The sequence below is a fragment of the Eublepharis macularius genome, chromosome 1, assembly GCF_028583425.1.
Source record: "Eublepharis macularius isolate TG4126 chromosome 1, MPM_Emac_v1.0, whole genome shotgun sequence".
NCBI classification, from domain to species: domain Eukaryota; kingdom Metazoa; phylum Chordata; class Lepidosauria; order Squamata; family Eublepharidae; genus Eublepharis; species Eublepharis macularius.
Genome location: NC_072790.1, coordinates 224,127,030 through 224,154,016, shown reverse-complemented (window position 1 = coordinate 224,154,016; position 26,987 = coordinate 224,127,030). Strand labels below are relative to the sequence as shown.

The following is a 26,987-nucleotide window of genomic DNA, read 5'->3' as shown; positions in this document are numbered from 1 at the left end:
TCTTATCCCCTTGAATAAGGGCTGTAATTCCCCAAGAAGAGGACAGAAACCTGGGCTACAGTTGCTTCGAATTGGAAGGATAGTGAAAAAGGACTCTATCACTTGGTGTAATCAGACAAGTTGAACTGGTTTACCCTTTTCAAAGACATCGTTGGTTTAAAATCAAAGAGTCCAGTAGCACCTTTAAGACTAACCAATTTTATTGTATCGTTGGTTTAAAGTTTGTGTATGATTGCAGTTATGAGTTTAGTTAAAGAAAAATAGTTGTATTGTATTAATTGTTGAAAAGTTTTTAAAAAAAATTCTTCTTAAATTTGTGTGAAAGTTTGCTTCCTAAGCCCCATAGAACTCATACAAGGAGAAGTTACACAATTGTCCCTGGTGATTCCCATCACTAGGGATGTTTGCACACAATCAGAAAGATAATGCTGCACCCTGGTGTGTGTGTGCAAAATCCGAGGGCGCAAGCAAAGAGTGCATGATCCCATGCTGGGCCCCCTTAAAATCTTGTTTATTTGTAGCTCTGGGCTTGAAGCTCTGCACCAGCACAATCAATGGCAAAATCCTCCATCATTTCCCAGAGCAAACTTCTAGGCTGAGCTTGTGGCGCCTGCAGTCTGTTCCACTTCACCAAGAACACAAAGCCTAGGCCAGCTGTAACTCTGCTTATTTTCCAATAGCAGTAAGTTAGGGGTATTGGCTTAGAGTGCTTTGCCATGAGTAGAGTCTGCAGTGATCTGCTAGCATAGTGTTTGTGGTCGGAGAATCACTAGGACATATTACATCAAACACACACACAGGCTGCAAAGCATTAAGTTTGGCATTATTTCTGCATTCAGATGCTTCTGCACACAGAAATGTCCTGTAAAAATTGTAACTTTTCTGATATCTTCAAGATCCAAAAAGAAGAGGGAGGGAGCCTCAGACAGTCATGTTCCTTCCTAACAGACCATTTCCCACCGCTACTAAAGAGCTGCCCAAAAGATGATATTTACATTTTGTAAGTAACCCTGGTTTGTTGGTTCCTCTGCCCAGTATATATGGAGTGCTTTTAAAATGTATTGGGGGGGGGGGGAGAATGCCAGATATTGGCTAAGCCAATCAAAAGATAACTGCAGCACTGCATGCTGCAAGTACTAGCAGTCTGGCGAATTCCATGTATCACAATACCCAAACAGCTTCTGGAACATGAGACCAGATTGCCTCTATCAGCCATTCTAGCATTCAAGAGGCAGAGTCTTTGAGAAGGTTGCTGCTCTTCAGTTAACCTTGCCCCAAGGACCCTTTACCATCTGCAAGCCAAGAGCTCTGGCACAGGACTGTTCTGTAAACCTCAGCAGGAAATACCAAAGTGTCTCCATTGTACACTACAGAGGGCATGCTGCAGAGCAGTTAAAGCAGTCAAGGTGGATCTACACTTCTGCCCAGTAAAATGCAGTACTACTACATGACTCCAGACTGCACTTAGCATTGATTCTTTTTGGACCAAAATAGGAAAGTACACAATTGAATTACCACCCAAGACATGTACTTGACTAGGGCAGAAGAGGATTCCAAATGAGGCTTTTTAAGTTCATCTCCGCCTTGAGTTATTGATATTAACTGGAACATAATTCCAAATTGGTCCTATACTGATTATATTTATTAATCATTGTCATATTATTGCACTGTTTGGAGCTACTGTGTAATAACTATACTTGACCACTGAAGAAGGCCACATGGCCAAAACGCATTTGGTCAGGGTCGCATAAGGTTCTTGTTTGAGATTTTTGTGATTTTAATTGGAATTGAGGCTATATTTGGGCCTGTAACAGTTTTTATATTATCCTGTAATAAATACGTTTGTTGTATATTGAGATATGTTTATTTTCTATATTTAGTAATTTTAATATTTGGCTCATGGATTGGGATTTCTTTAACCTTCTTGGTTTTTAATCCAATTTTGTTTGGGTTAAGTTCCGCCCCCCCCCCACACTTTTTGTCCTTTTTCAGTCTCCATGCTGCCTAGCATTTCCCCGGGGTGTGCTCTCCATACACTGAAGTACTTAGAGACCAGAAAAGAACACAAGCCCCATCTTTCGTTCATTATCTGTCCCCACACTCCAGTTATTGGCCCTGGCTTACAAGGATTTTAAAGGTAGGCAGACACATCTGTGGAAAGGAGTCTATTAGTGATGACAGATACAAATCAATCACCTTGTTCAGAGGCTCCTTTCAAGTGAAGACAAACAGCTGGGGACAGGCTGCAGGGGCGATCCATCATTGTCCCTCTAAAGGAACTTTAGATGGTTCCTTAGTCTGATCTTGCTAGTGGGTTTTTATGAGACTTCCCAAACCAAGATTAAAAACAACAACAACTACTACAGAATGATTTAGAAAACATTAGACTCTTCATACCTACAGCACTTTCAAGTCTAATTCCCTATCCATTCTTATTCCTTTGCTACCTCCATCCACCCCCACCCCCAACTCCTCTGCCCTATTCTTTACCTTGATTCTGCAGCTCCTCCTGCTTTCTCCTAGCAACTGCTCTCTTCTCTACAGGCAGGAAGGACAATACCAAATTTGAGAACCAGAAACATTCACAAAGGCACTTGGTAGTAAGCCTTGTACCTTAGACCCAGTAGCAAATATTGGGATGTGGGAATGCAAGAGGGAAGCAGTCTGAACGGAAAGTCTTGTGCTTTAACAGATTTGGAATATACGTATTGTACATGGAAAGGAAATGAAGCCTGGAACTTTTGATTTTTATTTTTTTTGCTAACAAGAGCAGGACGTGCTGGAGGCCTGAATAATTAGCATGCGTTCTTCCAAAGAAACAGCAATGTTTTCCTTGAGATGACCCTGTTTTTCATCTGCTTTGCTATTCCCTCCTTTGACCTTGCTTGCTCAATGCTACATGCTCACAAGAACTGTAAGCATCTCTCAAATCTCCCTCCTCCCTTTTCCTAATCTTGTGAAGCTTATCAGGAAGCCTTGAAACGGAGGTAACCCAACCATACACCCACCTCTTAATTATTTGGTCTAGTAGCAGCCTTTTGGTGCCCTGGCGGAGTAAACTGATACTCAGATTCATGTACAGGTTTTAAAGGAGATCAGACTACATCTGTAGAGTGGCACACAAGCCCAAGCAGCGGCATCTCAAGAAAATGCTGGTGTGCACTCAGAACTGGTGCCAGCAACGCTGCGAGCCCTGCACAAACCCAATGACAGGATCAAATGTTGCTGCTGCAGTTTCTATCCTGGCTCTGCAGTTTCTTGCTTACAGAAAGGAGGGAGGATGAAGAGTTGCAGTGGCACCAACTGGAGAACACTCAGATGGCTGGCTTCCCTATGAATTCTGGCAGACTCTGCAACAATCCTCACAGGAACATCGGCATGCTAGGAGGAAATGGAGTGCTGGAGGGTATGCCTTTTCTTCGTCCCTCCTCTGTCTTCCCACCCCAAGCCATAATGAGTATAATTGTCTCCCTCCACTATTTCCCCCGACTCTGGAGAAGAGTCCCTCCTACCTCAGATCGGCTCAGATCCTGACTGGGCTGGTCACATATGTCCAGCCTATCCTACCTCTCAGGGTTGTGTGAGAATAGAATGGAGGAAAACAGGCCAATGGAAGCCACTTCAGGTCCCCACTGAGGAGGAAGATGGTATACAAATAAAGTAAGTTTTTCCAAAGTTGTCTGCAAACCTACTGAAAACAACCAAGTGCTCAAGCTATATGAGAGGAATTCACGGCCCCTTTTGTCTTTGTAGCAACTTCCTTGGGCTGAGAAAGACTTTGCACTGATCCTGCTCTGACCTATCATTTCAAACTGAACTTGCACAAAAGAAAAGATCAATCAATTGTTAACACATGAAACAAAAGGCAATTAAAATGGCATTAGTTATCAAATAATAAAACAAGCACTGACATGAAATAACGTATTTTTTGCTTAGCCGGAAGATAGAGCATTCTTCAGCAGACAACTCCTACAAATAAGGAACCCAGGCTTCTGAAGTACATTAAAAATGACTCAGCTTACAAAATAAGGCAGGAGAATAAAAACAGTAGTAAATAAAGGAAGTATTTTTTTCTGTGGATGAAAGGAGAAGAGGCTGCTAGAATGAAACTTCTGTTTTAGAACTACCCAGAGCACAGGAGACTCACCCTTCATCCCCAACCCCCATTTCTGAATTGATACCCTAGATGTTTTATGGTGATCCATGTGCCTCTGGTAAATGCCACATATGCCTACCTTTTTGTTGGCGTGGGAGCTCCAGAAGACATGTGGGTAACCATGGCATCATTCATGTTAGCAAGGGGCCGAGGAGGGCTGAAACACAGAACACAGAGGGCATGCTACGGTCAGTCACTGGGCAAACGGCACAGAGTTGGAAACCCCCGCCCCACAATGGCCGCCACATTCTTATAGGCAACAAGAGCCATCTTCAGTCCTGCAAGCCTCCAGCTGCCTCCATGGCCTAAGGCTCAGCTGTGTCCCATCCTTTAGCATGATTGCCGCTTCAGACTTTTCCCTCTGTTGGTTGCAGCAACGGACATCCCAATCCTAGCTGCTATGCTTTCTTGTCACACTAGTTATGCATTGATTGCCTCTCATCAAAGAGAAAAACTCAGATCAGTGCTGCATCTCCTTCATGGAAGATGACAGAGATTTACCTGGCAGGAGTGGAGGAGACCAGACCCTTATAGGGAGGCTCCTTCCCAAGAACTAAGTCTGTGTAGGACAGCAAAACTGCAGGGGAGCCAGCACCTTTAATGGTAAATCCTATCCACTTCAGGGTTCCTTACAGCACCCTCTTGCTCCAGTTGTCAGAGATCATGACTTGCCCATTTGCAACAGGAAATAAGATTACTAAACCATGGAAGGAATCCAGTCCACTTGGTTGCGCAGTCTGGCCTTCTCAGAGAGGCTTAGCACAAGGAAGTGGATAGCATTCATCTTAAAAAATTACACTTACTACCAGTTGCAAGTGCATCATAATTATGCCAGCCTGTTTCTGAGACTCTTGGTCTCAGACCTGTCCTCCAAAGCAACTCAGAATGTGAGAATCCAAAGTCCAACAGAACAAACACCCAATTCCCAGTACAAGTCACTGAGTTGGGCAACCAAGGCCATTTCTCTTCTCAAACCAGGGTGGAAGCCAGACTGAAAAAAGATCAAGATAATCAGCAATGTTGAATAACTTCTGGTGCTGTGCTGCCACGCCTGCCCTAACAGCTTAAGTACAACAAATTGAAGATTGGCCCAAATCCAGTGAAGTCTTGCAGATCCAGCAAAGGTTTCTTCAGAAGTGGCCTTACACCATTCACTTTCACGATCATCAGGGCCACCCACTCTTTAAAGAGGACATCTACCACTTCCATTCCTCACTTGACCAGTCCAAACCAACAGATTAAATCATTGAGAATGAAACAGGGTCAAGAGTACTAGTGGCAGTCCTCACCTCTCCAAGTATCTTGCGCCCATGTGCTTGCATTGCTCGAGCTGAATGGCATCCAACAAAGAAACAAACAAACACAAACTCTAGATACCCTCTGAACTCTATACGGCATCCAATCTTGAACATAAGCCTGCAATTTTTCACTCCAAAATGCACAAACAATTGATCTGAGGGTGTCATGAGTTCTTCAAATACTCCCTGTAGGACCAGATGTAAAAGGTCCCAAACCACTTGGAAAAGGCTTTGCTGGGTGGTTCTCTGTAGTCACAGGGATGGCAGAGAAGTAAACTTTCCAAACCAGCATACAATAGACTCTAAAACAAACTTAAGAGTGGTTTTGTCATGAAACTTCCACCAGTGATGCCATGTCATTGCCTACCCTCATCCTCAGTGAATCAAGGAACTGTTTGGACCAAGAACACAGGACATAAGAAGTGCGTTAACAGCTTGGGCCATTTCTCCAACTCAGAGACAGATGTGTCAAAGCTCTGGTCAGTCAGTCATGTCAGATGGAAAATTCCCTACAAGTGTCAGGAAATTATTAGGAGTGGACCATCCTAACTGGTCCCTCACTCCCACAGGGCTGCAGTCTCTCTGCATTTCAAAACCAAACCAGATTACTCTTCCCTTGCCCCCAGCGAAGTAATATTAGGACACACTGCACGCACTCTGGGGTTTTGCTGCTAACAAGCATTACAGAATCTAATTTGTTAAAAGCATGCAAGAAGAAACTAACAAAGAAGAGCATCCCGGATCAAGAGGTCAAACTAAGTAGCACCCCAGAGCCGCATACATCATGAAAAGTTTCCAAGGCTGCCCAAGAAAACGTGTGGTCATCCTTGGCAGATTGCTCCCAATGTATAGTTTATCTCTGATAGCAAATCTATATAGGACCATCTAGGTAAAAAAAACTGCACACTCCCTTTGTCATCACTTTGTAACAGTGGCTGGGTCTGCAAGAGAGCCATTGATTGCCAGCTAAAATAGTACAAGCAGACCTAAACAAATGCAATCTCAGGCAACTAATGGTATTTCTGGCAGATAACCATATTTCCCTATTGCCTTTACGGTTAAAAAGCCAGGATAGGAGTGAGAACCTCCAGAAGTGGGCAGAAACTAATGACTAATGTATTTTCTTTAAGACGCTCCCCATCCTAAAATAAGCCACCTCTGGGATTATTTCTCCTTTAACTGTTTTCTAAATTATTTTAGCTCACAGGGTCTGCTGCTGCTTCATGCAGATATAATTCCACTGCTTGTGATCAAGAGACTTAGTTGTAACCCAGCAGGCCACAGCAAACTTTGTTTTTTGGGCACCTCTGAGACTCTCCCTTACGTTTACCGGGTTACTGGTCCCCCCTCCCCCTTTTTGCTTGAAAATTCTCCTAGGTCTTAACTAATCCCAGCTATACCATTATAGAACGTGTGTTTTGATCCAAAAGAGTATGCAAAGCCAAATCTGGAGAACCGCAAAAGGCTGTAAGACCTTCACAACAGAGTTGCCCTTAGGTGGCAACAAAGGAACTATGAGGCCCATTGCCTGGTCTAGAGTGCTGGGTTTCGATAGGGGAGGCTCAGGACAGCTCCAGAACTACTACCTGAGGTGGACTTACGCAGGTCCCTTCCACTCAAACCATCCTCACAGGGCTGGCTGCTACCGGGATAGACAAAGTAAGACTTGAAGGGCACTTTGCAGGTGGTGAATTTTGCACTCCAGAATGTATTAGTGCTGAAGAACATGAAACAGCATACGCCTTTGTTTGAGTGACTAACCCCACTTTCATCTGAATGTTAGATTTAACCTGCAGGACCACCTCACTTGCTATACTATATAACAGCTTTGCTCATCTGAGCAAGGCCTTCTAATGGTGCTTGCCGCCCTACAAATGGGGAAAGATCAGCAACTGCCCACTTGTGTGCATTCTCTATGGTATTTCCCACCTTGCAGAACTGCATGCCTGAAGAGGCCATGAACGCTCCTATACTTCTCTATCATTCTGCAGAATATGCAAAACAGAACGGTTCAGGAGGGCATTTTGATGAAGGTATCAGAAATGTAGCAGAATGGAACAGTCCAAGAGGCTGCCTTTAAAATGGAATAGGTTTGGAGCCTGCTGCAATATTCCAGATATTATCCTGCTTTTACTGCATTGTTTTCTACTTTTGTAATTCCATTTACTACATTGTTTATAGTGTGCCTTGTCTTATTTTTCATTTTACAAAATTTATACCCCACTTTTCTGCCCTGATAAGGGCTACTAAGGCACCTAACCAATTAAAACAAAGAAAATAAAATCACGTCTCAAAAACCATTAAAACCAACAAAAACCCACATATTATTAAAACAATTAAAACTGGAGCTAAAAGACACATACACAAACTTAAAAAAAAATTAAACTATTGAGCAGAAAGAAGAGATCACTGAGGGAACACCAAACCAAACAAAAAAGCCTTCAACCACTGGTGGAAGATGGGCGACAGAAGGGGTGAGAGTTCCAGAGTGTTGATATCACAACCGATATGTGTGCCTGGTTGCCACATGCCTAATCTCAGAGGGCAGGGGGACCCTAAGCAGGGCATCAGAAGTTTATTGTATGCATAATCTTCTAATTCTGTAATCCTAGTCCTCCTGCACTGTTTATTCAATCTCTTAGACTGTATGAATACATTGTTTTTATTCTGTAATCCACTTTGAGTCCCTGCAAGAAAAATAGACTACAAAGTAAATAAATAAAACAGACATTCTCTCATTGTAATGCAATATCTTCATAGAGTTATTCCTGGTCTATAAATTCTACGGCCCTTAATATTCTTTTTTATATCTTTAATTTCCATGATAATAAAGGAGTGAAATGCAAAAATAAGCATCCGGCTAAAATTAAAATAGGAAAGGAAAGGACCAAAACCTGGCAGGGTTGCCTTCCCTATATATCAGCCAAGTGGCCTATGGCTTTACTCCCCCAACACAGGCAGCTTAGTTCAGCAACTTCATCCCGTTCAACCATGTTCTTTCACATGGCCAGTTTGCTGCCTTGTGCAGCCAAGACTCAAAAGCAATATTGCGCAGCCACCTCAGTGGTAAATTCAGTGTTACCGGGAGCAGCCAGGCATCTCCTTTCAATGGAGGTTCTTTAGTGGACAACAGGCAACTAACTATAAGTCCTCTCTAGGCAGCAGCCTCAAGTCCTCCCAAAAGAGTAATTCTGAAGGAGACATGCTTCTTCTCCTCCAGCCCTCTCATTTCCCAAGAGCCCCGAGCAGAAGATAGGAAACCTGTTTCCATGCAAGATTTTAACTGCCTCACATCTCTGGCTAAAGAATAAACACAACCGAGGGCAGTGTAATTTAAAATGCGGGTGTTTGGTTTCTTTAATTGCAGCAGAAGGCAACTTAATGAGCCAGGCAACAAATGTACAGGCATTAAAGCAAGGCATCAATATCTTAGACTTCTGCCTCAACTAATTCCCTGCTGGAAAGGAAGCAATGCTGATGTATTGCAGAAGAAAAGGAATTATTTACTTGCTCTGGTTAGCATAGAGGTCAGGGTAAAAATACTCAAGTTCACAGTGACACTTCCCTTCTTTGATGCTTGCTGCATCATGTGTACATGACTGAGCAGAGGAACACTGGAAGGTTTGGGGAAGCAGTACAAACCCCATCCTGCTATACAGCTGAGCAAAAATAGCAGAGCATCTCACTCCACTCTGGGAGCAGAACAGCCTCTGAATAGGTGCTGGCAGATCAGCCACAACCAAAACCACAAATGTTATGGTGGGAAGTTTGTCCTGCCAAGACTGCAAACATGGCTGGGCCATTCTCTTATCACAGAACATGAATGCCAGGCAACAACACAACAGTTAACTAAGACTTCTCACATCCATCTCTTTGGTTTAAGAACCAGTCCCCTTCCATGGGTTCCTACAGAGAATCTTCCAGTCTGTTATCCCTCCCCGCAAGTTATGAATCCCATTGCTCAGTCATGCTGACTCCCTCCTTACTGCCAAGGATTTTTAAAAGGGTGACTGTTGGATACAAATTGCAGTTTGTATTAGTGAGATTCCTCAAGTGAGGATAAAATGGAAGAGGATAAAATGGGGGCGAGGAGAATGATATAAGCCACTTTCAGCCCCCACTGGGGAGAAAGGGAGGGTATAAATGTATACAAGATAAATAGCACTGGAACTTCTACATGCCCGCTTATCTGATGAAGTCTGACATAAGGGCTCCCAAAATGAAACACGAAGGTTCCTACCTAACCATATCTGAGGAAAAAACCTCCAAACAATATTATCAAAAAAGTTTCTTACCAAGTTGAAATCAAGAGTCAAAACTATTCCATTCTCTCTGGAAGACACTTGTAAGGAAAGCAGTGAGCATATGAGTGTGTTTGTGTGCGAGATATACACACAGAACAAGGAATATCTTAGACAGACCAGGTTCCTTCTGGGCTTCTGCATCAACAGCAGAAATTGAATTTCCCCTTCAGTGGCAGTCAATTTTCATCAACAACTTCTTATACAAAGTGAAAAGCCAATCCGAACACTGAAATTTAATGGTTCATCGATTATCTGTAAGCTGGAATGCTCTGCAGAAGCCCAGTGGACTACCTGGAGCCAACAAAAGAACAGTCATGTTGTGTTTTATGTTGCACCAAGAGATCTTATTGGAATGGGTGGCCCATTTTTACATAGCCACTTTCCAATCTCTCAAATGCAGACACAGCCTTAAGACACTTGAAGAATTAATTACCAACCAATCTCATCTCTATTCTTTCCTGCCTCTCCTCCCTCTCACTTGGGAAAGGGAGGAATGCTGATCAGAAGGTAGCATCTTCCTTAGAAAGCTTATTCACCTCCCCACCGCCAAGGTGGGAGAAACTGGAGGACTAACAAATGGGGACATTTCTTCCTCTTGCAGTTAGTTTCTTAGCATGCCCGTTTTACTAATCAGGAGGTAGCAAATTCCAGGGAAACATTTGGCTTCTTGGCGTACAAAATTACTGGGTTTTTTTACCTAGCTTATGGCAGAACTCTCCTCGAACCTTAAGAAGAAGCGAGCAAATTCTTAACAGATGTCAAAAATTTCATTTTACTGCTTGCAGTTAGTGGCAGACATCAGAAAGACATAGAAATACAGCAAGACCCTGGGTGGAATTAGTCCTTATCAGTCACTGTCAATGACTCACCTGATCTATCCTTAACTCCAAAAGTTGGTCCTGGTCTCCCCTCTCTGTCTAGAATAGTGATAGGGAAATGTATAACATGCACCAGACTCTGGCAACTATTTGTGCCTGCTATTGCCTCAAAACAAATGACAGCATTTCCCTTCCACATTAGTCAGGGCTAATCCATTTTCTAAAGCTACTTGTGCACTCTCCTTTACGAGCTGCAGCAAGCTCTGATGTGAAGGGATAATGATCCAGGAGGAACTGGGGATGCAGTATTAGAAAGAGCAACACACAAGAATGGTGCGAGAAGAAAACGATCTGAGCACTAAAGCACTTGCGAGAGGAAAAGAATGGGATACAATAGCTATCCAACACACTGCAAGCCAAAATGTCTCCCTGCCTCCCAGAGACAGCAAACCAGAGGTGAGAGGATCTATGCAGGTTGGGTTGCAACCTTCTAAGCTTTTGATAATATTATATTTATTAATAAATATCTTTATCTCTCACTTAAAATCTTCAAGACATCTAACAAAAAGTTAATCAAGAGTCAAAATACAAACTCAATTCCAATAAAAGCACAACAATCAGAACAGAACAAAGAATAATAACAATATATTAACATTCGATTTATAAACTGCCCTTCCGGATGACTTACTATCCACTCAGAGTGGTTTACAAAGTATGTTATTATTATCCCCACAACAACGATCACCCTGTGAGGTGGGTGGGGCTGAGAGAGCTCCAGAGAGCTGTGACTGACCCCAAGGTCACCCAGCTGGCTTCAAGTGGAGGAGTGGGGAATCAAACCCGGTTCTCCAGATTAGAGAACTGCACTACACCACTTAATCACTACACCAAACTTTAGTAGATCCATATTAAATCCATGTTAAGATATATCAAGGCTAACAGAGGAAATAGAGACCTCTTTTCAAAGAGAATCTGACAATTTTGGTGCCCTTAAGGAACAGGTTCTGTCTTCAATAATCATCCACAGCATTTCAGACGGCAGGGGTCCAAGGAGAATCTTAATGTACAGGTTGGTTTACTATGGCAGGCAATGCTTAAAGTATATTAGACTGTGACTCATTATTGTTTTGATAGATCAATACTAGCAGAATTAATCGGGCCTAGAAACCAACTAGAAGTTAAACTGATCACTGAAAGACTGCTGCTGTATGTTCTATGCAGCCTGCCTTATGCTAACAGCCACAATGTGAATCAGCCGCATTTTCCAGACATTCTTCAAAGGCAGCCCCTATGTACAGTGTTTTACAGTAATCCAATCTGAATGTCATTATAGCATGAATTATTGCAGTTAGGTCATTCTTCTCCAAAAAAGGGTGTAGACAGTGAACCAGCCTTAACTGGTAGAAGGCACTATTAGCCACGGTTGTCACCTGACCATCCACATGCAAAGCTGGGTCTAAGAGAATATCCAAGCTGTGAACTTGAGTCTTCAGGAGGGCCCATCCAACACAGGCTGTATACCTAATCCGTCGACCAGATATATTCCCAGTCAATAGTACTTCAGTTTTGTCTGGATTATGTTTCAATTCTTCCACCCACTAACCAGCCCACCAATGACCTCAGACATCAAGTCAGAACCCTCTACCACCTTACTGGGACAAGTTGGAAAGAGAGATAGGGCTGGATGTAACCAGCACACTGATGGCATCATACTCTAAACCTTTGAACGACCTCATCTCCTGGTTGCATGGAGATATTAAAAAGCATGCGAGACAGAATGGGATCTTGTAGCATCATACAGGCCTAAGGACACAAGACAGAGCAGTAGTGTCCCAGCACCACCTTTTCAGAAAAATCAGAACCACTGCAGAATGGTAGCTCCACCCCCATTTTGTCTTACTGTTTGTCCCTGCAATATTTTGCAGATTGAAGATAATACTGTAAGACACTTCCTTGTGGGGGCCTCATTGTGGATGAGGAAGAATGTTCTTCCAGCACTGCACTTGGAACTTGGGAGGTTTGGTACCACATCCTATGAGGCACCAGGGACTGCATCAGCTAGAGACAGGGTGTTTGGGGGGGAGGCATGAAAAACGGAGTCTCAGAAACATCAGTTTTAAGTAGATGAGCAAGGCATACGGCATATTGTTTCACAAAACATTTTTGGCTTCCCAAGTATGCATCTTTTTGTGACTTATTTCAAATAGGCATTTTTTGGCCTTTATCTAAAGCTAGTGTCTGCATGCTGCTCACTCATCTTCTTTCACCTTTTCAAATATTAACTGCTTTGCAACCCTCCTTGTGAGTTACCCAGTGCTAGGGTACCACTGTCCATTGTATTTTAATCCACCAGAGGGCATGAATCAATAAATCAGTTCTACTGTTAGATTCCAAGGGCAACCTTTACAAGGACTGCAAGAAATCTGATAGGCCAAACAGGCCTGACTGACAGCTTCTTTAGCAACAGATAAAGCAAGAATTTTGAACTTTTGTTTGCATGCCTTTCAGAGATGAGCAGCTCTTCTACCCTCAGACCTCCGTGAGGTTCCTATAAAATGCAACACTCTCCTGTGGGATTCACAGCATCTTATCATGTATACGCAGGCAACTGTAAGGTTCACATCAAGGTTACATTTATTATCAACCCAGAGATGGGGAATGGCAGGGAAGAAGTTACTTATGGCATGCAAGGGAATCTGAACACAGCTAGTCAAGATCTAAGTCCAACTCCCTCTGCTGCAATGGACCACTAAGGCAGAAGGCACCCAAGGCTACGTTTGAAGGTACATATTGTCAAGTATCCCCGTTCGTTTGGGGGGTTGAAGTGGCTGAGCTACAAAGAACATTTACACAGAAGCAAAACGTACTGCACATGTCCACTTTTAATCCCTTTCAAAACTGACCCACATTGACTTCTCTCTGAACTGGGAGAGCTTTACTTCTGCTGGATAATAAAGGGAGCTGCTAGGCCAGCGGCAATGAACCGCAGAAACAAGAGATGTATCACAGCCACAGAAGAAAGGGAGAGCCATTCCGCATTTCAGAAGATACATGTGTGTGTTGGTAGGGACTAGGGAGAGGGGAGGAGAAAAAGATGAGAAGTTAATTTTCCTAGCCTGCCCCAAGGGCTCACAGCAACTTGGGCCAAATTTGCAACAGTTCTTGTTCCCTGGAATCTCCAGATGCAATACTGACTATATTTCGGATTTATTTTCTGATTTTCTAGAAGCTTCTTCAAACAAGAAAAGGGATTGCTACCCTGAGATGAGCTTATTAAAGTGATTGGGTAACACAGCAGTATTTTTATAACAATCACAGTTCTAAAGGCAGGACTAACAGCTACTTGCCACTCAGTATGGCTTGGTACTCCCATCCACCTTTCAATAAGAAAGCAGAAAGGGTTGCTTTGCTTTTTAAACATTCATGCATGCTAGTCTTCCTTTGGGCAAATTAGCAACTCACCACACCAAACTATGTTTCACTGTAGAGGACAGCCGAAAGCATTTGTTCCTCTGATAACAATTAAAAAAAAAACGAAACAAAACAACAACAAAAACGAACACACAATATAGTCTAAAAGGTTAGACCTAAAAAGCAAATATTAACCTAGAAGAATTATAATTAAGTTTGCTCCAATGGGAAGAACTCAGCTGGTATCACTGTTAAGAAGTTCTCCTACTGCTTGATGAAAAGCTCACACAGAAAAACAACAGAGTACCATGGGGGAGGGGGGAATTCATGCATAGAGGGACTGATACAAAAAAGACCCACCCATCAGGGACTACTCGATCATTGCTTACATGTGATCTCCGGAACAATGAATAGTTCACTGACTAATGAGGCCAAACATTAAGATAAAACCATCAGTATTCGTCAGGCTCCAATATCTATTCCATTCCAATAAGAACACAAACCACTGAGCTTGCAGATGTGTTTAAGCTGCCTCCTCCTCCCACCCCCAACCATCTCTTCAAAACCTAGCACGTCTATGAGATGCTACTTCACAAAGACTTCCTTCTCTGAGCAGGTCTCAAACAGGAACTCAACAGTTCAGGAAGTTACCCTTTTCAGCCTTGTTCCATCAGATATTCCCTAGTACAAATCTCCGTCCCCTCCCCTATCAGCTGCTTTTGCAATCTGTTTATAGCAGCCAAATTGGGTACGGGGGAAGCACTCGCAACCTGCTCAGGCTACTGCTCCATCCCCTCACACACCAGTCCTTCTGTAACAAAAAAAAAGCCACAAATAATTGCCAAGGAAAGGTTATGTTTTATCAACAGCATCCCAAGAAGTTCACTTGACTGTCAGGACGTGGTTCTCAGTCCCGAGGAGAGCATGCAAAGATCCTTCCAGACCCAGAGCAGCAAAAGAGGGGAACAGAAGCAAATACAGCAAACCTTCTGCGCTCAGTAGCAAATGCCTCTTCCTTCCTTTACCGAATAGGCATCCAAAGGCACTCCTCCGCTGCCGTCTCTAAGGAAACAGAGCCGTCACATGACTGAGGATCTCGGGCTTGCAAAAGGCTTGCTTTCAGGGAAGAGCAGGTACCACCCCGGCAGCACATTTGCAAGACAGCTACACACCCATTTCTATCTCAAGCAATCAAGGTGAGAGAGAATAGTCAAGAGGCCCCCCCCCTCCCACACACACACCCAGTGCTTTGGCCAGAGGCAGCTCAGATTACGAGGACCAGTTCATTTCTGCATTTCCCCTTTAAGCTTTGTAGACAAACACATGAGGAGAGGAGAAAGCTTGGACAGCTCCTTGTTAATCTACATCTATGCTGGTTCTCAGGGACTGAATGAATCTTTTAAAGCACAGATAACCTCCCAAAGGGCGTGTTTCAGCTGATTTGGGTGACCTCTCCAAAGGACGTCAGATAAACACAGTCGCAGCAAAAGGAAGCCAACTGCTTCATTTTAAGACATGATTTTCTTGACTTTATATAAAGAAAACACACACAAGCAGATGGAGGCGGGAAAGGAGGACAGAACACAGGGGAAGAAAGTAGAGAAGCAAAGAGCTCTCAAAGAGGGAAGACATGTCAAAAACAGCTATGCAGAGCAGTCTTCTCAGAGTGACCCCTGCATGAAAAGCACAAACGCTGTTCAAACTAGACCCGTGTTTTTATTCCATTCAGGGGTAGAGTCGTGGCTCAATTGCAGAGCACCTACTTCACATGCAGAAGGTCCTAGGTTCAATCCCCAATATCTCCAGTTAAGGAGGCATTAGGTGATGTGAAAGACCTCAAATTTTAGACCCTAGAGATGTGAGTCAGTGTACAAAACGCCGATCCTGATAGACTGATGGCTTGGCTCACTAGAAGACAGCTCCAAAACTGTGTAACAAAAACACTTGGGTTTCTGTTCTGATCCCAGAAAATGGGATGTCTGTAATAGAAAAACCGATGCCTCGAACTGGGCAGACATGCACAGCATAAGAATGCAGAAGAATCCAAGCCAGGCAAAACAGAAAGACAGCCAATCTTTACCTGCTGTCTTGCTGACACAGATGCTTAACAGATCGAGGAAGAAAGCAGCCTTTTAAAAAGTCACAAATCCCTGTGTTACTTTAACCAGCAGAGGCACTTGTAAAGTGAGAGCAGAGTTCACTTGCTTGAGGCCATTATTTTTTATTTGCAGGCATACAAAAATATCAAGTGCACTATTATAGATTTATATATCTATAATGTACAGCTCTGTGTTTATTGTGCCTTAACAAACGTGAAACAGATTCCACCTCATTACAAGAAAGGTCAAGCAAGGACCTGAGGAGAAAAAACAGCTCATTGGTAACGTACTGGATGAGCATTGCACACTAAAAGTTCCAGATTTAATCAATGGCACCTCCGGTTAAAAGAATCTCAAATAGAAGAGTAGGGAAAGGCTTGAGACCCAAGAGAAAAGGTGCCCAAGTATACGGCACTGGGTCACATGGATCAATGGTCTATATTTCACTCAGCAAAAAGCAACTTCAGAGACGTTTAAGGAATTAAAAACTATTCATGGTGGATGGTCCAACCCCAGATTACAAAAGGACCTGAACTTCTGGGGATCTGAATTTCCCATTAAGCTGAACAGTAGTGACTGCCAAACCTCCATAAAATGGCCAGCCTCCTAGAGATACTGAAGCCTCTCCTCCAGCACTTTTTGAATAAACCTCATTCTTTCCACCCACTCAAGAGGACCTTTTTAGGCATACAGATGGGCTGACATTTGCAAGACCCATTAAAGCTCATCTCCAATGCACCTACAAGTATCTTTGTAAGAAAGTTTCAGGCCCTTCATTAAAATGCAACTAAATCTCTAAATATTTTAAGCATGTAAAAGATTGTTCCTGGCAAAGATCATTAGGAGATATTGCCAAGATGACACAATGTATTTTCAGAGGAGTTAACTGTGTTAGTCTGCAGTAGCAAAATAGCAAAGAGTCCAGTAGCACTTTTAAGACTAACCAACTTTATTGTAGCATAAGCTTTCAAGAGCCACAGCTCTCTTCATCAGATGCATCTGATGAAGAGAGCTGTGGCTCTTGAAAGCTTATGCTACAATAAAGTTGGTTAGTCTTAAAAATGCTTTTGGACTCTTTGCTATTTTGCTACAGCGCATTTGCTAGAGACTGATAAGATAATGACCAACATACAGAGTGGTGCCGCCTTCCTCCAACTCTAATCAGAATAGGAGTGGCTCTTTTCTTATTTCTATTCTGCCCATTAGCTTATCTGGTTTCTAATTTCCTCCAGCAGAGAAGATACAGCTGCACACTCCAGGGCTCCATTTACTTTCTATTATGACCCAGGCCTCACCGTTCTAATAATCAGACCAGTTTCTGATAGACCACCACATATTAGAGTGCCCTGCATCCACAGCCACACACAGACACTGTAAGTCTCCCAGATGGAGAAGAGATAGTCACTTAGGGACCTTTTTTATAAGAATAGGGCCCCAGAATGTTTGTAATTTACCAGGTTAAATAAAATGCAGACTGATGCTGCAAAGCAGTATGTCTTCCCAAGGAAAGAAGAAGAGAGATACAGCCAGTGCAGTATAGTACCATGAAGCATACTGGATGACACTAAGTCAGTCATACATTCAGCTCAACCCAACTCACAGGGCTGTTATGAGGGTAAAGGAGAAATGGATAATGATGTATGCTGGAGAAGAGCATACTAGTCAGATAGAAAGTAACTCTAGCACTGCAATAAGCCTTGCTACAATGGGATCATTTCCCATGCTGGGAAATCTTTGGAATCAAACCCTTCTACAACCCCACACACATCTAAGAATTTTATTTAGCAGTGGTTTGCTAGCACTTATTTTCCTGGTTTGCCAGTGTTGTGTGGGAACTGAAGTGCCCACAGGAGCTGAAATATGGAGTTACCCAAAGCAAAAATGGAACTCCCTCCCAAAAAATGCCATGAAGAGAGCTGACATGGAACAATGACCACTCAGGTGTGCAGGTGTGGAGAGAGATGCTCTTTGATTTGCACTTCTACTGCACTTCTACTGCAAAGCAATATTTTTTGGGTTGCCAAAAAGGCCACAGGTGAGGTGCACCCCCAGGATCTCTTGCAAACACCAAGGTTGCACTCACATCAAGCACAGACGGGAGTAGATCCAACTGGCAGTGAAGGGATGGCTTGCTTCTCAAAAGGCATAGCTTCCTGTTCTTTCAGTATTCTTCCTGGGCCAAATCCATGAAAGTTTCCATGCTGTCTCCTCCACTAGCATCTGTGAATACCCCACCACCAAACTTCACATTAGGGATTATCAGAGCAGGAAGAAAGGACTGATGACAATGAGAAAAGAATTAAATTTCTGGTATGGCGGGGCTCCAAGACCCTTGAAGGAACTGGCCTCAAGCATGAGAAGAGCTGACGATAGGCAATGAGTAGCAGTGCACAAAAGCAGTGGACTGCTAATTGAGCATGATGCAGTGGAGGAGCAGGGAGCAACATCGTAGTCTGAAGCAAAAATTATAGTACCATGGATGTAGCAAACAAGCTGCTCTGAAACAAAGCCCACTGCATCCTGCTGCTGGCCCTGACAGCTACACAAATGCCTCAGCTGCCGCCTGCTATATTTCCTGGCAGATCAAATATGAATTGGCAGAGGAATGTCTTAGGCAATTGGCTAATGGGGCACAGACTGACCCTTCAGGCAATCTGGCCTGCTAGTTTGGTCTGATAGAATTATCCCCTTCCCACTGCTGTAGGCAGCTCCTCCCCTCACAAACTGACCTTCCACCAAACTTTGGGAATGCCGCATGTTCAATATCTCCTCCTGTCAAACTAGGTCTCCAAGCCAGAACTAAGTAAGTAGGATTGTATCATTATTCTACAGATCTATTATATATGTCCACTTCTAGAATATGGTGTGTAGTTCTATTGTCTTATTTGACAGGGTACAGTAAAGGTGAAGAAGGTATAGAGAAGAACTGAGATAACAAAAGGGCTGGAATAGGTTCTAAACAGTAAAGCTGAAGTGTGCAAATATATTGAAAAGCACAGAGGTAAATAAAGTAATGAACAGCGCAAATGAAAAGAGAATAAGCCTCACAAAGAAGAGCGGGACCACCGAGTGAAATCGATTGCCAACAAGAACAGGACAAGAAAGCAATTCTTCACACGAGGCAAAATTATCTGCATTGCTGGAAGATGGCCTTAAAAATTGGACCAGTGGAGGAGAGCTATATCGATGGCTATTAGCCATAGCAGCTAAATGGAGCCCCCGTGTTCCGAGGCATTATAAATACCAAATGATGGAGAGAAACAAAGGGCCGTCATCTCTACAAAGCCCCGATTGTCAGCTTCCTGAGTCAGGAGGTTGGCCAGGGACTGTGCGGGGCTATATGGATTTCCAGACTCAAACAAGTCAGTTTTTATATTCTTATCCTGTCACTGTAGTTCATATCAGTCTCTGACCTCTTCCACATCCAAGTCTCGTAAGTCTTATCCAGAGACATAAGAGCTATACTAATCAACCACAAATGCAAGAAAAAAGTATTTGAAAGTCAATTTAAAAGGTTAAGTTTTTACAGCTCTTTTTCATAGGTACCAGAATAAATGGTTTTAAAAAGCACACATTTGCTCATTTGAACAGGGCCTTCAGCAGGTATCACCCTGCAACTGGGCAAAATCAGTTGCTGCACATAGACATGCGTTCTCTGTAGCAGCTCCCACCTTGTGAAATGGCCTTCCTGAAGAGGTCAAGAGAGCTCCGACTGTCTTGGCTTTCAGCTAACTTTGCAAATCTGAATTATGCAGGAGGGCTTTTTCACTCAGGTAATAGGACTGTTCTGTAAGAAATAACTCAGAGTGATCCCTTGGTAAGGTGACAAAGTCTGTAGATTATTCTACTGAGTATTGTTCATTGATGTAGATATGTTAGTTCTGGATAGTTTCCACGTCATTTAATATGTTGTATAAAATTACTTATGTTTTGTTTCAGCAATCTTTGTCTTTAAAATTATGTTTGGTTTCAATTTCTGCAGTTCATAACCTATTGATTTATACTGTGTAATCCATGAGTCTCAATGAGAAAGGCGGTCTATAGATAACATTATTATTATTAATAATGATAAGAATAATATAAAATTTACACATGATTCTTCAATAAAGCATTACTGTGCTTACATCCCAGTGTCTTCTAGATCAGGCCATTATATAAAGATAGGCCTGCTGCACTTAAAAAAAAAAACTCAATGGGTTTTATTTATTTATAGTCCACCTTTCTCATAGACCCAAGGCTGATTACACAGTTCAAGTCAATACAATATAATCAATACCTAGGACATTCACTGAGCAAAATACAATATGATCAGCATCCAAGACACCCAAAAAACAGATACAATAGGGTATGGTTGCAGAAAATCTGAAAACAAGCATAAAACTGGACAGAGAGATGAAACTTTTCTGAAACCAACTAATTAACACCACCTCTTTAACGATTTGGAACTACTCAGTAAGAGCATATCTTACTGAGCCATTTCTTCTGGCTCAGCTCTAAAACCTGAGTAGAAAGTCCTCCTGAACAATGCAGTTTCACATAGGTTTGTGGAAAGCCAGGAGAATAGTTTTCCTGACTTCCTCAGGCAGGCCATTCTATAAGCAGGGGGCTACCACAGAGAAAGGTCGGGCACAGGCAGCTGTTGAGTTTGCCCATCTGCAAGTGGTATCTGCAGAAGGCCCTGTACAGATGAGTGAAGCTGCCATGGTGGAATGTAGGGAGCGAGGCGGTTGCTCAAATATGAAGGGCTGAGGACATGAAGAGCTCAGAATGAGACAGTCAATACCTTGAATTGAGCCTGGTACTTGATGGGTAGCCAATGGAGTGACTGCAGAATAGGAGTAATATGCATGCTCCATCCAGCTTCTGCAGCACAACTGTGAGCCAAAAGCTCCGGCTGACACAGACACACACACACACACACGCACACACCACATACACACGCACACACCACTTCCCCCAGCAGCTTCCTAAGACGTTTGAAAAGGTGATGCTTGGAGTCACTGTATCCCTGTGGACAAAGTACGATGAGGCAGAGAGTGCTGCAGTTAAGAGGAGGAGTCAGATGACATTGTCTCTCCTTGCTCTTCCACCAACAGAATTTCCACTCATGTAAGAGACTTCACCATGGAAAGAGGTAAGTGAGGATGATGTTTAAAGCAGCCCCTTGAGCCCAATCATAGCCTTTTCATGGTGATCATTGAGCATTAGCTTTCAGAGTACCCAGGAGGATATTTGGGGAATGGGGGAGGCAGAAGCAATTTGGGAGCATTTTTTGCATGTAGTTTGTAGGATCCAGCATGATGCAATCATAAATCACTAAGTCAATTTTTAAAAAGTTGCAACATATTAAGGAATTATACCCTAAAAACAGGTACAGCAAATATAGAAATATACAGAAATATATTTGCATACAAAAGGACAAACACCCTACCATGTGGCAGAGGATTCAGGCGCCAATCATGCCAGATGCAGCGGAATCATCATAGGATCCAAGACCAAAAACGTTTACTTTATAGACAATTAATTATAAAAACAGGCTGTATTAGGAAAATGCAGCAGATACGTATCTCGACATCTGCTGATTCCTAAATCTGAGACTATTGTCTCAGGACCAGACGATTAGCTGTGATACCCATGCAAAGTATTTTGTTTATAAAATAACATGAATACACTCTGATCTGGATGCCAGTTGTAGTATCGGCCAAGCAGAAGAATTGCCAAATACTTCATCAAGTCTGCTTTTGACCCAGTTACCATGATGGATGTTGACAGGATCCTGAGACCTGTGAAGGCTACCATGTGCACTGGATCCTTGCCCATTCTGGCTGGTACAATCATGTCCGGACCACATAAATGAACCATTAATGTATACCATAAACTAGTTACTAACTCATGGCACCTTTCCTCGGCCACTCAAAGAGGTGGTTATACTTCCACTACTTAAAAAACCACGCTCACAGAAAATCTGCCTTTCCGTGGGAAAAGTGATTGAGAGAGCAGCAGTGGTTCAGTTCCAGGTCTTCTTGGATAACTCTTGTGCTCTGGAACCTTTTCAGTCTAGTTTCAGGCCAGGTTATGGGATGGAGATGGCTCTAGTGGCTTTAGCTGATTACCTCCGTCTGAATGTAGACATAGGCCACACTTCTTTTTTGCTCCTCCTGGAGCTATCTGCAGCCTTTGATACAGTAGATCATGCTATCCTGTTGAGGCGTTTAGAAGCAGAAGTAAGTATCAGGAGATGTCCCTTGGACTGGTTTAAATTGTTCCTGATTAATTGTACTCCATTGCTATTGCAGACCAGCTATCTTCAGTGTAGACCAGCTATTTTCATCTTATCCCCCCTGTTAATCAACCTTTATGTAAAGCCTTTAGGGGAAATCATTTGTAGCTTTGGAATTGGATGTCATCAATATGTATCACTGTACTCCATTCCCCCAGTGATGCAGTAGAGGTCTTGATCCACTGCCTGACTGATGTAGTCAAATGGTTGAAAGTGAACAATTTGAAATAGAACCCAGACAAGACAGAAGTGATGCTGGTTGAGAAGGCGGAGCTCTTGAAGGACACTGTGCTTCCCACTTTCAATGGGGTTCAATTGACCCTTGCTGACTTGATAAAGATTCTAGAGATTATACTGGATCCAGCATTGCTGCTGGAGAAGCAAATTAATGCAGCTGCAAAAAGCACTTTCACTTCCAACTCAGTCTAGTCCAGAAGATGGCATTCTACCTTGACATGGCCAATCTGTCCACCCAGATCCATGCAATGGTAAAATTTCTTACACAGGTAACAGGGCTATACTGTAAAAAATTGTTTCAGAAAGGTATTTTGGTTAAGGGATAGGGGCCGTGGACTATACTACTACGTATAGTACATACTCTCTGTTGCTATAAGTATGATCCTATTCTATACTTTCTGAATCGTTTAACATGTCATGTTAATGCTCATGCTTTTTCAGCTCAGTTTTCAGATTCCTGCAATCCAAACCCTAATGCATTGTTTATTGGACGTCCCATTCTTGTAGATTTAAATTATCTCCTGCTCTACAATCCACCTTTAGTCTTAGTGAGAAAAAAGTGGACTATAAAAGAGGTAAGTAAACAAGCATACAACACTGAGAGCCACAGTAGACTTTATTGTGACTGCCTAGCCCTCCTGTATTAATTACCACCATAATTAAGTAATTACCTGAATTGTCTACTGTGCAGAACGGTGCAATGCGGACTCAAAAATTACAGTGACTACTTTTGTGATCAAGGTGTAATGCCCCCCTCAAGTTTTTCTAATCACAGAAGTAATAATGCTAATGTTTAATATTAAACTAATATAAAAAAAACTAAATGCTTTACATAGACAGATTTCTCCCCACAGGCTCATAGTTCAAGACAGAAAGCAGAAAAATGGATGTAAAATGAAGGGTCGAGTGCAGTAGCTGCTATGACTTTCGGCAAGGCCCTGCATCTGACAGTGACCGACAGGCAGAAAACCAAACAAAAAATCTTTTCAAGCATAATATCTACACTGGCACAGAGGCCCCATAAACACAACTCTGACAACTCACAACTCTGTTCCTCCTCAGCAAATAGCCAATTTGTGGGCCACCCCCTCCACCCAATCTCTCTTCCTTCCCTTTCCTACTTAATCCAGAATTTCCCTCTCTTGGTGCCCCACAGCAAGCACAGCAGCCTGGGCAAGCAGTACCTGGGATGCTAGCAAATATTACAAAATAGGTGACTGCTGCTCCTGGTGTGGCCGGCTCTCTCCACAATGTGTCTTGCTGATCTAGGAAGAGGGGCGTTGTCCCCTGCCCCGCTTTAGCTGCACTGCAACAGACCACAGATCCAAACCCTGATTATTAATTTGTGTGGCTTCCTGACCAAGTGGTGCGGGGCAACCACATTTGCATGCTGTTTTAAGAGTCACTGTGTGCCTTCCCTTGGGCGGCGGGGTGAGGGGGAATCAAAGGTCTGGACTCAAAGGGTTGCTGGGAATTTAAAAATGAGTACCGCATGCACGCCACCTTGAGCTCTTTGGAAGAACAGGATGGAATGCTGAAAAATGTGTTCTGGGCTGCTTTGTCTGGGTCATTGCAAATTTTTGTCCATAAGCAGCAAAAAGACATTAAAGTTTTGAGAAGACCACAAATTTATTTATTTCACATTTATTTATTTATTTCATATTTCTATTCTGCCCTCCCATTTCTACGGAAAGGGATTTGCAGCAACGGTTGAGCTATCAGGGTGTTGGACTAGCACCTAGGAGAATCAGGGTCAAAGCCTCACTCTGACAGGTGACCTTAAGTCAGTCACACACTCAGCATAACCCACCCGGGTTGTTGTTGTGAGGATACAATGGAAGAGGGGCAAAATAAAATGGGAAGATCAGCCTCCCTAAGCTGAAAACAGAATTGCACTTACCTGTAATTGTTGTTCATTGAGGTCTTCTGTGCAGGCACACACGGGACTGTGCATGTGCAGGTCCACCAACTGGAGGATTTTACAGCTTCTTCTCCTCTAAGAGGGGGCACTCTCCTCCCCGAGTGCCTACACGGCAATTTCCCACCTGAAAACACCCACACTCTAAGCCAACCTTCCCTCATCTTGACTCATCCACTACTTCTCTTGGTACAGACCTTACCTACCTCTGTGTTTTGGCAACAGAATCTAGAATTCCTCATAGCTTTTAGGAATAAAGGGAGAAGGTTAATGTTGGTGTCTACCATAGCTGCCCCTCAGGACAGCAAAATAGCACGAGATGGATGTTTAAGTTCCCATATGACATGGCCAGAAAGGAGGGATAACAGCTGAGGAATAGCTACCTGCTTAATTCTTGATATTACTGATTTCCCACCGTTAATCAATGAAACTCCACGATGAAGCAAAAGGAAAGAACAGACATTCTCATCAGTTTTGCCTGAAAATGGCTCAGGGAATTTGGAGGTGGGAGGACAGAGTCTTCCCCTTCCCTATATCTCTTCCCACCCTCTCCTGAGCCCATTTCCACACAAACCTAAATGGAGGGATTAAGTGGCATCACTCTTTTGCTCTGGGTTGGGGTCAGATTTGATCTAAGGACTGTCAGTTGCCAACCTCTCAGCCGGGAAGTCAGAAGGCTTATGTTATTTATTGTATTCAATTTATATCCCACCCTCCCTGCAAACAGGCTCCGGGAGGGTCCCAAGAATAATAAGTACAAGATTAAAAACACTTTAAAAGAAAAAGTAAGTCATAGGTCAAATAAAACCAACAATTAAAAGGCGTCAATTATGAAGTCCCAATAAGGCTATAACAAGACTACAAAGTGCAGCCAGTGATGCAGATCTACCAATCGCATCCAGGGTAGCACGGGGTGGAGCACGGGCAGTCAGGAGGGACAAATCACCAACACTTCAGCCATAGGGCCAGCGGCACATCTCCATCTTACAGGGCCTGCAGAACTGTAACAAATCCTGCAGGGACCAGATCTCCGTTGGGAGAGTGTTCCACCTTTGCTTTGGCAATGATTGCATTTTTTAAAGCCACATCCTTGGCTCAGTTCATTATGCTCATCCTCATTATGTTTAGTTCATTATCCCTCAAGCACTTCAGAGTAGCTGTAAGTCAGCAGATTTTGTAAAAAAAAATAATAATCACAATCTATACCATTCTCCCTATTCAAAGGTAAATTAAAAGATTTAAGGTAAAATGTACTAAGTGATAATTACCAATCAAGTTTTGAATTTATCACCAACATCTCCACGATGTTAGTAAATTCATGTGTGATAAGCCTTCCCGAGTTTATCATTCCTGGCCAGGGCTACAGGCTTTTTGCAGTTTGGCTGAACAAACTTGTGCAGTTAAGGCCTCCCCATCCACCTTCCAAGACAAGAAATCTTGACTGCATCACATCACAAGGACTGAGGACATGTGATAAAGGACACAGAGTGCCCAAACATTCAAGGATGTCAGTCAAACCGTATCTTTAGAGGAAAATAAAGGGGGAAAGAACACCGTATCTCAAACCTACTTAGACTCTCTGCTGAGAGTGACCAGGGAAATTTCCCAAAAAATTCCTTTCCCAGTCATACAGAAGCAAGAGTCATCCACCAACCCCTTAAAGTCCACACCACTCAAAATCCTGCCTCTTAACTGTGGCTTTCTAGATTCCTCACAAGAAAGTGAAGAAGCCATTCCAGGTTCCTAGTAAAGGGCGAAAGAGGATGGAGTCAACAGACTCCATCTCTGGAGCCAGAAACCTGATTATGTTAAACAAAATAAGCTCTCCCAATAAGGTTACTGCCAAAAAAGGCAAGCATTTTGGTTGCAGAGAGAAAGGCTGAGTGATTTGCACTTGTATATGGAGGGTGAGGGCTTTAGTCCACAAAAAACTTAGGCTAGAATAAAAATGAGCTCTCTTTAACGTACTACAAGACTCTAATTTGTTCTCACTGCAATAGGCGAATGCTGTGTTACTCCTTTTGGAATCCGCCCTTGTATGCTTACGAACTGTAAGGAACGAACAGGGCAATGCAGCCAAAGCAGATGGTATGAAACTGTACCTGTTCCTGATTTCTCCCCGTTCTCTTTGCTCCTGCCACAGGCAGCAGCAACCTAGCCTCCCCTTCCCGCGCAAGCAAGATGCCATTTTATTTCCTGGCAGAAAGAGGCTGGTGCGACAGGCAGACTGCATTACAAGGCAGCACTCCAGCATAATACCCCGAGTTCACCTGACGCCATCTGTCACAGTTTGGCTTGCTTTATCATCATTACACAAATATATTTTCAGGGAGTGACAAAGGCCAGTACACATCAGCCGGAATGAAGCGCTACAATAGAAGGAAAGTGCATGTTTGCCGTGCTAATTATTTTTCCAAATTGCTGCTACAATCACCACCTTGTACTCTTGAACCATATCAATTCAAG

The 26,987-nt window shown here is 43.0% G+C and overlaps 1 protein-coding gene across 1 annotated transcript in view; it reads right to left on the bottom strand.

Annotated features, from left to right (window-relative positions):
* The window catches only part of DTNB (dystrobrevin beta), a 150,820-nt gene that overhangs the window by 73,999 nt on the left and 49,834 nt on the right, over positions 1 to 26,987 (bottom strand). The window contains exons 10-11 of the mRNA XM_054989090.1: positions 14,049 to 14,057; positions 4,236 to 4,313 (exon numbers count right to left, since the gene is read on the bottom strand). Of these exons, the coding sequence (XP_054845065.1) occupies positions 4,236 to 4,313; positions 14,049 to 14,057 (87 nt within the window). The remainder of the gene's footprint in view (positions 1 to 4,235; positions 4,314 to 14,048; positions 14,058 to 26,987) is intronic.